The following is a 17,034-nucleotide window of genomic DNA, read 5'->3' as shown; positions in this document are numbered from 1 at the left end:
CCAAGACTCAGTTTGGTGCTAAGACATCCACTGAAGAGCTAGCAAAACCCTGACAGAGGTTTACAGTGCTGCAAGCAAACACGCAGAGCCAGTGAATACCTGCCCAGAAGACAACACAGAAAATATGCATGTCCCCCAGCAACTTACAGAAAAGCATTGCATCTGAAATAAAGGGGAGCTTCACACCCAAAGTAAAAGAATCAAAATTCATCCCACAGCCCTTTTTAGAAGGTATTTATGTTATTACCCATTCAAGCATTAAATTGAATTTATCTTTCCCCCAAGGCTGTGTCCAGCCATCCCACTGCTGTGCCATGAAGACACAAATGACCTGTTGGGACACCAAACATGATGTGTTTGTCCTACTCCCATATACCCTTTCCCTGCACCCTCTATCCTGCATGGACTTGAAATGTAAGGTTTGCAGCGAGCTCAGTGCCCTGATTTATCCCAACCCCTGAGAATCTCCAGGCTGACAGCTGTGGGACAGGCACGGATGACTTCAGAGACAAGCACGTGTCCCCAAAGCCTGTGGAGGAGATTTTTTGTGGTATTCACAGACTGTTTCATGTGTCAGTACGAGAGGAGCATAATTACCAGCTGAGAAACTGCAGGAAATAAGCAAAGGCTGAATGAAAAAAATGGAAAATAAAGAGAAGCTCAGAGGACACACACATTTTAAAAGTATTACGGAGGTATGTATTCACGTGCTCTGGGGAGCCTGGGAATATATAAGAGCTTATGACTGCAAAGGAATGAATTCAAGGACTAGTCTATGGGGAGTTTTTTTTTTTCCCTGTGACTTCAAACTTCTCTTGGCGCTCGCAGAGTTTTAGTCAGCTGGCATGCAACAGAGGTACGACTTCCCCAAGGAAACTCTTCCTCGGCTTGTGCTGGAACGGCTGCTGGGAGAGTCGGGGAAAAAAAAAGCTGCAAGCAGAGACAAAACCTCCTCCTCCAGCCACTGAGCAGGTATGTGGAGATGTGTGTGAACCCGGGAGCCTGCTGGAAAGTTGCACTTTCAACTGTGGGAGAGGTGAGGGCTCTGGTGACTTTGAGGTGCAGCCTTTGAAACTAACACAGATGAGGAAGGTTACTATATAAATAAAATGTTCTGTGTTTATGAATAGGCTGAGGAACTGGCTAAACATGCTGTGTAGATGGCTCTATCCACTCAGTTATATATTTAATCCATCAGGGACTTGCACTATGTGAGTTAGATCATTTATGTTAAGGAGACACTGGTTAGTTTATAACAGTACAGTTGTCATATACCGTATTTGTTATTATTCTCTGTGTTGGTTTTTTTTATTCTTCCCAGGACTTCAGTCTATTTATGGTATTACTGCATTATAGCCTTCTGAACTAGGAGTGCTGCAGAGATCATCATTGTACACTAATTAAATGCCACTCACCCAGCTTTCCAACACTGAATCCTAATATAGCTTTGGGCAAGTCACACAGTCCCAGAGTAAAATAGGTAAAATGTTTGGCTTGTCTGTTCTTCCGGTCAGTGCTGTCATTGAGCTGTCCCTGTTGGAGCAGGAGGTGTGAAATGGCAGGGTTATCTTGCTGCCCTTAAGGTCCTGACAGCTTGAATGTCACCTTGGGTGAATGATGACTGAGATAGCTTTGCTGCATCTGGGCTGTCATCATGAGAATGGATGTTTAGGCAATATTTGGAAGTAGTAAAGTTTTAGCAAATCATAGTTTATATAAAAATCACAGAAAGTTTTCTAGGGCTAAGCCCAGTTGTAATTTGGATAAAAGTATTTTTGATAAAAGACAAATATGCTTCCCTTAAATAGAAGCAATAATTTGGCTATGCACAACAGTGATAATTTTTTTTTTTTTAAACTAAGATATATTAATCTATACTTTAAAATAAACTCTGAAATTCTACAGTTTTCAAGAATAAAAACTTACAACCTATCATGCCTTTTTAAAGCAGATAATTACATCTTAGTGACTGTATCAATGCTTGGCCTTTTACTAATACAATGATGGGTGGATTCAAGGATGGATATCAGTATTATATAAATCAAATCTATCAGAAATAATTTTCCTCACCTCATTTTGTCTCTTACTGCATCTTATAAAATGAGTACACCTTTTACCAAATACTGACCCCACTGCCTATAAAAAATAATATTGCTGAATTAAAAGCTTATTTTATAAGCTGGTAAGAAAATATTCTGGTTTGGTTCCTGAACTTTGTTCTCCAGAGACAGTATTTCATGCTTAGATAGTTTAATCTGCAAATGTCAGTACATGTCCCGTTCTGCTGATGTAAGAGTTTTCATTTTCCCATCTCCCTCTGTCCCTTTGCCCATCCCCTCATTCACAAATTCTCCAAGCTTGTGGGTTTCATTCAGTTCTTGTTCATTTGCATTTTCCTTCCTGGAGAGATTAGGAGGAAAAAGGGTGAATAAAATAGAGAACCTGGCTAAAACCTCAATAATTGGAAATGTTAATTTTTGGTGGGGAAATGCTGTTGGCTGAATATCTGTTAAAGATGCACATGGAGAGAGGACAGAAAGAGAAGGAAGGAAGACAGCAGCTTCAAAAGGCAGGAGAAAAGCCTTGTTGGGTTTGCAAGAGATGGAGGAGTCTGCTTTGGTCTGTGGGCTTGACATCAGAAAGATTGGGGCAGCATCTTCCTGTGAGATGCCAAGCACAGTGCAGCTTGCAGGAGCAAAATAAACCAGGAGAACCAGCTTCTGGAGATGTTGTAGAGTGTCAGGAGCTGAAGCTGTGCCTCCTTCTCACAGTCTGTGGCTCGGGATGGCATTGGCTATTCTTTTCAATAGGGTTAATATTAATGTTGTCTCCAACTCCCCATGGGATGAATCACCAGAGAGCTATTCCAGCCAAAAGGGAGCAAGACTAGTCCCCTCCTGCATTCACAGTTGAGACACACTTTCTAAGGCAGGAACTTGTTTTATTTACTTCTCTAGAGAGTTTGATTCATAGAGCTTGACACGGGACTCAAAAGCAGTGCCTTAGAAAGCAGCATCATTATGGATGGACTGGCTCCAAAAGGTCTGGAGACTCAAGACTTTTTTTGTTCCTCTGAAACCCTTGGGAACCTGCAGCAATTTACAGACTGACTGGTAAGAGCCAGCAGCTAGGATTTGCTTTTCCTTCTTGCTCTGGGCCATGCTGGGGAAAGGATTTGGAGGAGAGGAGAGGGCTGATAAGTGTCCTTCACTTCAGGTGACAGAGGATGAAATTCCATTGACAGAAACTGAGTAGGAAGTGACTGCTGAGACACCTCTGGAAAATCAGGATTGCACAGAGTTGCAGGTGCAAACCCTTTGGCATTGTTGGGATGGGACAGCCCTTGCTATTTTGGGGGCAAAAAAGCTTGACTCATCTGTGTGATGGGGATGAGGATGGCTGGGGCTTTGAGCAACCTGGTCTAGTGGAAGGTGTTGGATTATCTTCAGGGTCCCTTTCAAATTGGGCCATTCTCTGACTCTATGACCCAGTCTCTGTCAGGTGACACTTGCTCTGCAGAAGTGTCTTACCAAGCCCATACCATGCTAATGTTTCAACACCACTTTAAGATGTAAATTGTTGAGTAGCTCAAAGCCAAAAATATTGAAAATTTGTGAAATCAGCCAAATGCTTTGGTGTCTGACACTGTTTGCTGCCAGATCCCCTTTGGGAAAGGACAAAGGTGGCAAGGACAGCTCTGATCTTTTCCACTGCAGCTGGTATCCTCTGAGAGTGTGGTTTATTGAAGCAAAGCCCTGAGCAGTAGAATCAGTGCATGCCCTTCCCTCCTGCTTTGGCATTTGTTTCTCTCCAGGCTCTTTACAGTTCAGCTGGCACAGCTACCTGGTTACTCAACAAAACAGCTTAAGGAACAGAGCTGGCTCTTTAAAATGCACAAAACTCATGTTATTTTTATCCTTGTAAATCCAAACTTCACAAAGTGCTCTGAACATCCAGGTGTACAAAAATTTGAAACTGCCATCATCTGGTTACTTGCTGCTCTTAATTAGAGGCATGATATTTGTACTCCAGATCAGATCAAAATATCCTATTTAAAAAAAAGAAAGAAGCATTTATTTTCTTTGGAGACCTCCAGTATTTGAGGTTTGCCTTGCAAAGGTGTCTGTGCTTTTGGAGTGCTATTGCACACTGCTGACGAGGCAAACTCTAAACCCAGAGCATCCAAAAGATATTTAAATCTCTGGATATAACAATGGTCCCCAGTTTCAAGATGACTTTCCTGCTCACCCCAAGGGGATTGCAGATGGAGAGCTTGACTCCAGGGAGCATGTGAAAGGGATGAAATGAAAAACAGCACTGCAAAATGGAGCTGAAGACACGACATGCTTGGGGGAAGGTGATCAAAACTGATGATGGGATGAGAGCCCAGTCAAGTGAAACTTCTCTGAGGTTGTGATAATCTCACTGGTGGACAATTCTCCTGAGAGCTTAATGTGCATTCTTCTATCCATTGTACCTAATCATGCCCTCCCCTGTCACCTTGTCATACTATTTTTATAGCCAGACAAGCAACCTGGTCTAGTGAAAGGTGTCCCTGTCCATGGCAGGGGGGCTGGAACTAGATGAACTTTAAGGTCCTTTCCGATCCAAACCATTCTGAGAGTCTATAATAAGTGATTTATACCTCTCATTTCAGGGTGAATTACCAAGCAAACCAGGAGCCCAGCTCTTTGGTTTATTATTTCAGCCACAGGAAAACTGTGTTGTGGCAGTTCAGGCTTGTGTCTCTGTGAGAAAAGAGCAGGGAAATCTATGTAGATGTGGGTTTTCCTGAAGCAGGACTTAATTAGCAAAAGGAAACGAGGAAACCAGCTGCTCCAGCTCTAGAGGGCAGCACAAAATAATAAATAAGAAGCAGAACATGGGTATTTTGAAATCATCTTCTTCATGACAAAAGCACTCCTTTGCAGTAGGAATTCTTCCCAGTGGATCCTGTATATTCAGCTCTATGTACTTACAGCCAAAAATTCACCAGTTCATCTGAAAATGCCTTTATGGAGCCTTTATCCCTAATTCCTGCCTCATGCCATGAAAATCCATCAATGGACCCCTATCCTGCCAGCAGACTGCAGTCACACTCTCATTAGTAGGATGACTGCAAAAAGAAAAGTTATTTCTTCCGGAACCGGTTTCCAGATTCTGGGGTTTATATTTATCAGCCATGAATTTTAAACATTTAATCCTCAAGCACTACTTTTCTAAAGATGCAGAGAGAAATTTAGGTGCAGGAGGCTACAACCCTCCAGGAATGTAATTTGTGGACACAAAAACCCAAAATAAACACACGTGCCATGCCCCACGCACACAGCCAAACAAAGGCATCGCCAATAAGTTACTAATTCTCCTGAGCAAACCCACAGCCCGATCCTGACAGTTCCTCTGGCAAAACCCCCCCCTGTTTCTCAATGCCTGCCCCAAGGAAGGGCTTCAGGATGTCACACAGTAGCTGACTCCATTCAGAGCACAGCGGTGGCAAGGACCCAGCAAGAGCCCGGGGAGGAGTGGAGAGGAAGACAAGCAACATAATTTAAAGCACACACTGTTCCAAATAAGGTTATTTCCCTGAAAACGCCTTCATTCTGAAGTTATGAGTGAGCCTCTAGGTGTCCTGAATGGGTGAACATGAAGCTGAAGAATAATTGCATTGATACCAGGACTGAACTGATTTTGAAGAGCTGGATATGCTTTTTAAAGAGATGATAAGCAGTGTTTGGGGATGCAAGAAGCCCTTGAAACAAGGTAAATGTGAACTAGTTACTCTTTTTACCCCTGAAGGCTCTAACTTAACAGGAAAGAGTCTTATATGGAAAAGGATCAGACCCTGGGGAGTGTAATTTGTATTCTGTGTGTTCTCTTGTATTTAACTTTCCTTGGCACAGGAAAGCATCTCCGTTAATTGTCTGAGCAGTAACAAAAATTATGTTTGGGAGAAATCTGGAAAGTGCTGCTTTTATTAGCTGCAAACATCATCTATGAAGTAATTTCAGGATTAATATTGTGATAGAAATGGAGGCAAACATTGTTCTGAAGAGAAAACTGGGAATAAATTGTTGTTATTCCATGGTTTGAAATCTGTATTGGGGCAAATTCCTGGTCTTCTCTGCTTTCTCTGCCTTTCGTGTTTTTAAAGTGGATATGCTGTCATGATTAGGGTACATTTTTTCTAGAATTATTTGACTGACTTACTAATACTCCTTGGAGATTATATTGTCTTAAACCACCTGTATTTTTCAGCTGGGATTGGCACCAGATAATTTTGAAGTGCTGTGATGGAAAGCTGTGGATTTAAATATCCAGGGTTTCAGAGCTCAGTCCTGCTCTGAAGTTGTGCTGGGGTTTCTATCACAGCTTCCAGTGGGAGCAAACTGGCACTGATCATGAAGCTGATTCAACTCTGGGAAAGCCTCAGATCAGTAAAAGCTCCTTTAAGTCGAGTTGTTGCTACTGCTCCCAAACTGTTTTTATAAGCTGTGGATAGACAGCAGGAAGAGTTCAGTGTCAGTACATGTCCTTTCTCACACCAAGGGAATGGGCGTCCTGTAAACCTGAGCTTGGCACTGGGAGAGGGTGAGGGGATGCTGAGACCTGCCCAGAGGGTGGAAAAGATGGGGATGCACTGATGTGTGACACTAGAGGTTGCTGAGAAGGATCTCAAGGCTGCTCAGAGAAAAACTGGGCAGGAAAAGCTCCTCAGCTGGACAGCTGAACTGGAAACTCTCCTAGGAAGGGAATCTCCACGAGCAAGGAGGTTGGGCTGTACCATGACAGGTCAAGAGGAAGTAGCTTCAGGTTGTGCCAGGGGAGGTTCAGTTGGGATATTAGGAAAAAATTATTCACCACAATGGCTTTTAAGCACTGCACAGGCTGCCCAGGGCAGTGGTGGAGAGCCCATCCCTGTAGGGGTTTAACAGACTTGTGGATGTGGCACCTGGGGACAGTTGTGGCCGTGGCAGTGCTGGGAGAACAGTTGGAGTTGATGGTCTTAGAGGGCTTTTCCAAACTAAATGGTTCTGTGAGGACTGAGTCTATGTTGTTCTATGCTGGAAGAGACCACCACATCCTTGATGAGCTTCAGGATGTGACAGCCACCTTAGGAACACCTTGAGGCACAGCATCCTTGCTTATTACAGATTTGCCTTACACAGAAAAGCATTACATCAATTTTTTTTTGTCTTCAAATACATCAATTTTCCATTTGCTTTATAAACCCTAAAATTTAGGAAGTTACAAAGTATGTTAAGACCCAGGATTGTATCAGGTTTATTATTTAAGAGGAAAAGAGACCTTTCTTTGCACTGACAGTGTGACAAGGGAAGACATTGCAGAGCACATGGGCCACGTGCTGTGCCTTAGGGTGGTGCCCTGTTGTGGTTAATATCCTCAGCTTAATTCATTGCATCTTAACAGAAAGGATTTCCCTTTGAGGGCTTGGAGAAAAGCATTGTAATAATTGGGATGTTCGTCTTTTATCACCACCTCAGCAAACTAATAAATTATAAAAACAGATTTCTCCTCCTTAAAGGAGGTCCCAGATGCTCTAAGCATGGAGAATGAAGATCAGAGGGGGACAACAGAAACATTATAGATGGTGATATCTACAATTCCTCCTTCCTTCAGATGATTTCAGCGTGTTTTGAAAACACTGATTCAATGGTAGAGAATTAACATCATTGGGTTGGTTTTAACAGGGGGGAACACACTTCTGATCCCATTACTGAGACCCCTTCTTTCACCTTGGGGTCACAGAACATCTTCCATCACTGGGGTTTTCTTGTGAAATGGAAGGAATATGCAAACTGTACACAGAGTATCTGTGGTCTAATCCTGCCCAGTTTCTCTGGTCCTAGCACACAGCTGTGCTCTCTGGTTGGGAAGGGGAGAAATGGGCAGATTCCCATCAGAAACTTGTTGGCATTGATGTTCAGAGATTGTCAGTGCTGTGAAGGGCCTTCAAAGTGACTAAGCAGAGGGATCTCCATCAGCTGAGAATGATCCGAGCTCTTTTGTTTCCAGCTTTTCAATGCTCTGTGGGTGGAAGCCACTGAGCAACAGTACATTGATGCCAGTGGGTTGTGCATGGGGTTGGGGTTGCATTTGGAGCTGTTTGAAGCAGGAATGCTTGCCTTTGGCTTTGGTTCCATTTTCCACCATTTTCCAGTGACAGGCCTCCCAGTGCTGTTTGCTCCTTTTGCAGTTCTGTGCTCTTTTATGGAGCGCTTTTCAAACAGTTAAACTCTTGTGAATTCTCTGTTTCACACAAATCCATTCTATTTTATATCTGTCTCTTTGTAAGGTATCTATCCTTGTCCATGGCAGGGGGATTGACTTTTAAAGGTCCCTTCCAACCCAAGCCTGAGACAGTTGGAGAAGCATTTGGACAACACTCCTGGACACAGGGTGTGACTCTTGGGGATGGTGTTGTGCAGAACGAGGTGCTGGACCCAATTATCTTTGTGGGCTCCTTCCAGCTTTACATATTCTGTGATTCTGTGGAACATATGGTTCTATGATCTCCTGTCAAATGTATTTAAAAGCCTGTCTGTACCTGGAATGTGTAAAATGAAAAATCTCAGTTCACTCCTTAAGCTGTTTGCTTTAACTCAACAAGGATGTACATGTAAAAGCTCTTTGACACTCTGGGATAAGAGGAGTAAAAAATGTTGTGGATGGAAAAGAAAACTGTTCCACTTCTGGTTGTTTCTGAGTGGCCCTCATTGGCTTTGCTCAGGACATGGCACCCAAAACTTCAGCCCAGTTGAAAGCATCTGTGCTGTGTCTATAGGGAGTGTGAAGATAATTCAGTCTTCAGTAGTTTTCTTTCTCCATGATGCCAGACACCCTGCCCAGCTTGAACATCTGGACTTTGTTGAGTGTCCATTTAGGCAGCAGCTGAAATCACACTGGGAAAAACCCATGAAATGCCTTGGACTTTCCTTTCAATCCTCATATAGATCTCTTTCCATCAGGTTGAAAGGGATGCAAGGCTACACAGGTGGGTCACTGGTGCTGTATGGTCAGAGATGGCTTAATTTATTGTACTGCTCGTGTTCTTCTCCATGTTAGATGATGACCTGGTGCCAACTTTTGCATGTGTTGACCACTGTGTCCCATATGAAATCTAACTGTAATTATTTTTACCCGCAGAGCCATGAAACTGTACATCATCTTCTTCCTGGCAGTGGTGAAAAAAGAAACCTCTAACTATCAACTCTCAGAGGGGACACCCTGTGAAATGGTAAGGCTGTCTCTCTACTTAGGCCCCTTGAGATCCTGAGTGAGGTTGGGATCCCCTTGTTACCGGCACTGCACAAGTCTCTGAGAAGGGAAACCCCAAGGACCAGGCTTCCTGTGATGGCAGAGGTGGCACTTGCAGCTTTAGGGGGTGCTTAGCAGTCTGTCACTAGGCTGTGTCCTTTTTGTAGTGACAGCAAAGGGGAAGGGAGAGGAGGAGAGGCAGGCAAAGATGGGTCATCATCTCAGTTTTCCTAAAGATGAGCTGGTTAAAAGAAATTTGACTGGATTTCCCTAAGATTGCACAGGGTTTGTGTGGCTGAGACAGAGAAAGAACAGACTTAAAATCAACTTCTTTATATCAGTTGTTCTTTGTGTTTTAATTAGAGCATCTTCTGTGAAATACTTCTATACCAGCTCTTTGGTAATAACAAGTAGACTGACCTCCTCTGCCCTGACACAGCACTTCTGCCAGGGAAGTTGTACCTGACTGCTGCTGGAGCAAAGAAAAATGACAAAGATTCTTGCACAAGTACAAAATCTTCTCCCTGGATTTTTGCAAGCACCTGGTACAATATTATAAATGTTATTTGCAGCTGAACTTTCTCCTTTCCCTCTCCAAGTGCTTCTGACCAGGATGTTTAAAAATACTTTTCTTCCCCCCTGAACATTGAAGTTGTTCAGCACTAATCCTCAAGAATTTCCAAAATAGGGAAAAAAGAATTTGCTAGCTGTACACATGTCCCTTGTGGGACTCATTCCATTCCTGCCCACCCTGCCATATTGCTGCACTTCCTGAATTCCAGAAAAATTAAGACCTAGTGTATATATAAAAAGATCTTGGGAAGGTGACTGAGTAGCTCAGCTCCTTGGCTGGAGAGGGAACTCTGATGAAGCCACTGTAAACAGGACAGCCTGGGTCCCACGTCACAGTCACATGAAGGCTGGATGAGACACGCAATAATCCAGGCAGCTTCATCCTGTTCCTTGATGGGTCACAGACCAGGCTGATTGCTGAGAAGTAAACACATGCTTGCTTGCACTACTCCACTGTAAACTGCTCTCATCAAGCCAACAACACAGCTATGCTGGGATAAAATCAGCCCTGACAGAAAACACGCTGCAGTCAGGGGCCGGGATGCTCATCTGCTGTAAATCAACAGCTCAGAATTGCTAATGCCCATGCAGATTGCCTTCCTTCACTGGGCATTTGGTGTGGATCCAAACAGCTCAAAGAAGGAAGGAGCTACTGGATTAGCTGGTTAGCTGTCCATTGGCAGTCCTGCACTGCATCACAGCCTCATTGTTTTATGTGGTACTTTCCCTGTGGTGACACCTTTAGAATAGCAGACGCTCAGAAATGGAAACTTTAATCTCAAATCTCATGGAAGAGGCATGAGTCAGAAATCTGTGCCACTTTCTGAGTCACCACTGATGGTTCTGTTGCTGAACTGAACTCTTTTACAAGAGATTTTAGGAAGTAAGCTGTCTCTACCAGACCCCTGACGTGGGGGTGAACTGCACTGATACCCATTACAGCACATCTATCAGTTTGTGAGACAAGGAACAGATCAAATGTCAGGATGTTCTTCCTAACTCACATTATTTCCCAAGGATAGGCAAAGCTTCAACTGTATCATATTTTACCTCCCAAAGAAAGATGATTTTGCTGATTCATGTTAATTGACAAAGGAGGACATTTCAAATAATTTATAGAAGGGAAGAGATTTTAGGAAATTCTATTTTACCTTGCTTTGAGGTGATGCAAGGACAGATGCATAACCAGATGTCCTAGGTCAGCTGATGTGTGGTACCTGGGCAAAATGCTAAGGTTTGATTGTGTAGCTAAGCCTCTACCTCATCTCTTCTAAGAATAGTCAGGATCACCATACAAATACAGGTCAGTGCCAAATGGCTTCAGCCCAGATTCTTGGTTCAAATGTTCATGAATTGATAAAGGAGAACTCAAGGGCAGGCTTGAGTCCAACTCCTCTTTGTAGGGCTCTTACTGAGGTGGCTGAAAACTTCCACCCAGTGCTGAGCAGTGAAGAACTGGAGTCAGAAACCAAATGATGTCCAGCTTTTCAACTGCTGGGTCATTTTTTTTTAACCAGCATCTTAATGGGACCAAGTGGTCCTCACCCTCCAGTACTTCTTGACAATGGACTTGAAACAAATTGATGGCAGCACTGGCAGAGATGATGAAGTCAGAACATGAGACTGACAAAAACTTCTTTTCCAGTCTCAGGCTACCAACCCATTGGACTAAGGGGTGAGAGGAGAGGAGATAAACCAAACAGATGCTGTTTGCTCCATCCCACAGAGATGTGCTTCATCTTTTTTTTTCCTACTGCTGATGAGAATGAAATTCATATAGTTTGAGTTTGGGGGAGAAAATTTGGTGCAGAAGAAAAAAGATAAAGTTACTGAGGATCAAAATAGTCAGTGAAAAGGAAGGAAAGTTTAAAAAGAAAAATGAGAGTGGAAATGTTATAGGAACAAATGGCAGACAGAGGGTAGGATAGATTTTATCAATCCCTTTTATCACTGGGAGGGTTCTGTGGATGCAGATTAAAAGCCAAATCATGCAACATACATGGAGAACAGTGTCTGACCTCTTCCCCATCAACCTCAGTGAAAAGCAGATTGCTGGCATTGACAGGAGTTGCACCAGGACTTCGGTAAGATTCTAGGTGCCTGGGGCAATGGAGGCTGCTCAGCACTTGCTGGGATCTGGCTGAAAGTGTGAGAAGAAACCTGGCATCTGCCTTAGGATGCAAAGCAGTTTCTGCTTTTTCACTCTGGATTTTTGTATCCTCCTGGCTTCTTCCTCTTCCACAAATGAGTAAGAAGAGGATTCCCACCCTGCTATTTGTGCCTGAGAAATAAGGCCAACTCTTGGTATAATTTAACTCAAAATGAGGAAGTGTACAGTCACTTTGCAGGAAAGAAATATTTTCAGGGAAAAGCCAGAAAATCTCCTTCTTTATTTTTCTAATTTTTTTTTTAGCTGAGGGAGATTTGAGTGAGTTGGAGGGAAAAGAGAAAGGGATTTAGGTTTTAACAGTCAATTTACTTGGGATCATTGAGAAAAAGTTGTCATAGGAAGCACTGTGGAGCAGCTTGTGTACATCTAGAGTTTGGATGAGCACTTGCTTTTCTCTGGCACATTCTTGTTTGCTCTCCAGAACTAAGATGATGCAAAAGAGATTCACAAAATGCTGACTAGTGCTCCACTTTTCCTAAACAGATCTGCCACTTCATTCATCTCAAAGTTCATATAAAACAGATGGTTTTTAATATTTTTAACTTTCAATATTTGCTTGATTTCTGAAAAGTTTTGTGTCATAGAATCTGGATTCTGAACCATGGATCTGAATCCTTGCCCTTGCCCTTCCCCTTCCCTTCCCCTGCTATATACTGTCCGAAACAACAAAATGGAACTGGATGGTTATGTAAGGATGCTCGTGTTCATGTTTCCAATGTTCCCTGTGAACACACACCCCAAATTTTGCTGTGGACACAGACCTCAGTCCTAGCTGCAATTAAACACAGATGTATCCAGAAGATGGATTTGACTTTGATGCTTGGGGTTTTTTTCCCCCTGTTGCTGAGAATTGGGCTGAAAAGGCCTGACACTCACTGCACATCGCATCTTTTTCCCTCTCAAAAACTGAATTTACATAATTAGTGTTTTCAGTGTTGTATCACAGGTGTCTTGTGTGGATGGCTTAATAAGGCTCCCCATGCACGTAGAAGGGAACTGTTGCCTTAGGAAAAGGATAAACATGGAAGATAAAAGCAGAATGGGTTTGGGGATTGGCATCAGAAATGTCACAGCTGTTGAACAACCCTATTTGGTTAAAGCTGCCTTGCTTAACTAAGCCATGGCTAAGGGAAGGCATATTTGAACATGTGGCTGCAGAGGAGAGACAGGGTTTGTGCTATAGGATCCTTATGGATTTTTATACCTCCTTACTCTGGAACCCACATTGCCAACAGAATGAAGCTCTTTGAAGTACTACTGCTTACTACTGCAAGTAGAGCCTGCAAAATCTAATACAGTGATGAAAATGAGAAAACTAAACATCAGCACAAAAATTAGGAAATGGTGCTTGATTGCAGAGAAAATTGGGACTGTTCAAATGAGTCCAGGAGAAAGGTACAAACAGGAGAACTTTTAGTAGGTGTCACATGCAGATAAAACTCTACTATTTGAAGCCAGAAATCTTTTTAAAATGAAATAAGTGCTGTTAGTTGCTGAGAAGCTAATTGGGATTGTTGCTCTTTCTGTCTAAATGCTCAGAAAAAGTGAACAGTGTTTCAGAAGCAGTGTCTGCCTGGATGCTGAATGTTATTTTTCTTATATTTAATGCAAAGACATTTTTCATTTGTCATGTTACAACTCCTTTTCTCTCTTTTTCTGGCAGGCAAACTCTCAGGCATTTTGCCACAACAAAGACCTCCACCAAATCCCTCGTGAGCTCCATCCAAATGTAAACAAAATAGATCTGTCAGGAAACCTGATTAAAAGCATTCCTGAAATGTCATTATCATTTTACCCTTCCCTTCAGTGCCTGGATTTAAGCTCTAACCAGATAAGTTTCATTACACCTGGAGTCTTCGCACACATGAACAGTTTGCTGGAAATAAATTTAGCCAACAATCACTTATATGAGCTTGCTCAAAATGGCACGGAGGGGATTGGACTCTTACCCAAGGTGGAAATACTGGACTTGTCCCACAACAGTCTGTACAATGGGATGGCTGAGTATTTTATTAAAGAAGCTCCAGCACTGCAGTATCTTTCCTTGGCAGACAACAGTATCATAATGATATCACAAAAGATGTTTCAGGGATCTCCCAATCTTGTGGAGATAGATCTTCAGAGCAACATCATCATGGAAATAGAAGAAGGTGCTTTTGAGACTCTAGTGAGCCTGTCCAAACTCAATCTCTCAAGGAATTCAATTACTTGCATCTCTGATTTTAACCTCAGGCAGCTGGAGATACTTGACCTTAGCAGGAACAGCATTGAGACCTTCCACACCACAAAATCAGATGATGAATATCGCTTAAGGTATTTGGATCTGAGTGAAAACAAACTGTTTCACTTCCCAGTGTTCCCTCAGGTAAATAAGCTGGTAACTCTGAATTTATCAAAGAATTTAATCCGGCTCACTGCTGAATCCCCTCATAATAAAATGGACTATGTGAAAAATGAATGGCTAAATGCTTCTTTCCATCTTCTTGATCAGAAGCAAAGTAGAAACAAAAGTTCTCTTTATTTATCCCACCTTGTATATTTAGACTTAAGTTATAATGAAATCAAATCCATTCCAGATGAGTTCTTTGAATCAATGTTGTCCCTTCACACCCTTAATCTCAGTAAAAACTGTCTTCAGGCATTTGCAGTAAGTTATGACAGTGCATTGATCACTTTAACTGTCCTTGACTTGAGCTACAATGTTTTGCAGAACCTTCTCCTTGATGCTGGTGTATTGTCAAATCTGAAGGAGCTCTATATTCAAAACAACTATCTACAAACTCTGCAGTTTGATATCTTCTCAAATCTTCCTAGCCTTAGACTGCTTAATCTACAGAGCAATAATATCAGCCTTTGCAGCATGTACTCAGGATTAGCTAAGCAAAGACTTGCTGGAGAGGAAAGTGGTTGTGTATCATTTGTTGGCTCTCCTACTCTGCAGTACTTGTACCTAGCTGACAACATGCTGAAGATCCTACCAGCATACAGCTTCTACAAGACTCCTCTGGTTGTCTTGGACCTCTCCATGAACCCTGGACTGAAAATAGAACTTAAAGCATTATCAGGGCTGGAAAAGTCTCTGGAATGTTTGTATTTGTACGGTAATAGACTGATAGATTTAAATATTGACTTGCCTTGTTTTAGTCACCTTAAACATTTAAACCTCTCTGAAAATCAGCTGAGCTGGCTGCCTAAGTGGGGTAGTGACTCTCCACTAGAAGTTCTGGACCTACGGAACAACAGGTTCAGTACGTTACAGAACAGCAATATTTTAGCATTAGAAAATTCACTTAAGAACTTGTATCTCACCGGGAACCCACTCAACTGCTGTGGAAACATCTGGCTTTCATCAATGATCCAGAACAAAAATGTCCAGATCCCCAACGTGGAGTATTTAATGTGCCAGCACACTCAGAATTTTGGGTACAAGGATGAAATGCACATCAGGAACATTAGACCAGAAGACTGTGAAAAAGAGGATCTGAAGAAAATCAACTTCCTTATTATATTAACACTTGTGTTGGTTTTATCTGTGATCATCATTGGTGTGGGTTCATTTTTTTGCTTCCGTAGACGAAACTTTACCCATCAGTTTAAAGCATAGTAACACACAATGCCTTGAAAACTGAAGAAATTGGGTGCTACACTGACACTGTGTAGAAATGAAGGGTAAAATTCTCATCTTTGATATGGATTTTAAGTGCTTTTGAAGTGCCCCTGAATTACACCACTGATATGGGTTGCAGGGAGTGGAAGGAGAATTTGCCATGTTTTGCAGATCCACGGTTTCATTCAAAGAGGAGAAATTTGGCCCTAATGTGCAATATATATTTAACTGAGTTTAATGTGAAGAAAATCATCTCTGGGGTGAAAGCTTTTTTAAAAAAATCCTGGAGCATGAATTTCAACCAGCCAACATTGAATAGAAATGTTTATATTTCTAAGAAAAACTGCTGAAAATCATTGCATATGGTTGCATTTCAATGCAGAAGAACAGTATATCTATTTTTAAAGGCACGGGAGGTTAGACTGCAAAAACGTGTTTTGAAGATACCAGTTTGAAATAATGCATAAAAAACACAGTCCTGGGCCATTATTCAAATCTGTCTTTCTACTGTCTTTCCCCAAAAATATATTATTATCTGGAGAATGTACTGCAAGAAAAGTTCTGTAGGTCCTCATTCTGTGCTGTGTTTAACATGGCTAGCCTGTTGTGTTGCTAAAAGTTGACACTGACAAATGTTATATCCCATATTCTCACAGAAAATTCACCCTTTTGGAGGGAACATGACAGTGAGTGGGAGTCTGACCTGCTAGCAGGGTTCAGTGGCTTTGAAAAGGAACTATATCAGGTCTTCTGTTAATGCCAAGCACTGTCCATTCAGGCACATAAGAGAAAGAGTGGTCAAACTGAAACCTGTCCAGGTAAATAACTCAGAGTCAAATTGCTGCTCCATTTCTGTTTCTTCCAGCTAGTGAATGTCCAAACTTCCACACTACAAAAAAAGGTGTATAATTATATTTTTAAAGCAGTTATGTATGAAACTGGCTGGTGGTTTTCATTGTGGAATTTTGTACAATAAAAACAACTTTGAATTTTGTAAAAAGCACAGGGTTGTGGATAAATTAAAGCTGGCTTGGAATGTTCCACAGATGGAAAGAAATGTCTTCCTATTTTTCTATGGTATTTGGGCTCCACCTTAGATCTTTACCTTCTGGTCCTGAAGCAGATACAGCTGCTCCATATTACAGAGTACAACCAATGGAGAATAAGGAGATGTACTGGAAATGTAGGCAAGAATTTGGAACAGGTTGCCCAGAAAAGTTGTGTCTGCCCCATCCCTGGAAGTATTCAAGGCCAGATTGGATGGGGTTTGGAGCAGTCTGGTCTAGCAGATGTCCCTGCTCAGGGCAGGGGATTGGAACAAGATAATCTTTAAGGTCCCTTCCAAACCAAACCATTTTGTGATTTCTGAGATCCTATGAATTTGAACACACCATCAGCAGCAATAGGT

The 17,034-nt window shown here is 42.1% G+C and overlaps 1 protein-coding gene across 3 annotated transcripts; it reads left to right on the top strand.

Moving 5' to 3' along the window:
* The first annotated feature begins 919 nt into the window (after positions 1–919).
* On the top strand, positions 920–16,644 carry LOC117010358 (transforming growth factor beta activator LRRC32-like). 3 transcript variants are annotated; one of them, XM_033084769.2, is made up of 4 exons: positions 5,508–5,760; positions 9,166–9,256; positions 13,683–14,384; positions 14,730–16,644. In XM_033084769.2, exons 1-4 carry the CDS (start codon positions 5,738–5,740, stop codon positions 15,621–15,623), a joined length of 1,710 nt encoding a protein of 569 aa, XP_032940660.1. In that variant the 5' UTR covers positions 5,508–5,737; the 3' UTR covers positions 15,624–16,644. The 3 variants fall into 3 exon arrangements, with proteins under 3 accessions (XP_032940650.1, XP_032940640.1, XP_032940660.1); XM_033084759.1 differs by lacking the exon at positions 5,508–5,760 and adding an exon at positions 920–972 and having other exon boundaries at positions 13,683–16,644; XM_033084749.1 differs by having other exon boundaries at positions 5,459–5,760; positions 13,683–16,644.
* Positions 16,645–17,034: the final 390 nt, after the last annotated feature.

The sequence above is a fragment of the Catharus ustulatus genome, chromosome 2 (assembly GCF_009819885.2).
Source record: "Catharus ustulatus isolate bCatUst1 chromosome 2, bCatUst1.pri.v2, whole genome shotgun sequence".
Classification (NCBI taxonomy): domain Eukaryota; kingdom Metazoa; phylum Chordata; class Aves; order Passeriformes; family Turdidae; genus Catharus; species Catharus ustulatus.
Note: the sequence above shows the minus strand (reverse complement) of the source record. Positions and strands in the feature narration are given on the sequence as shown.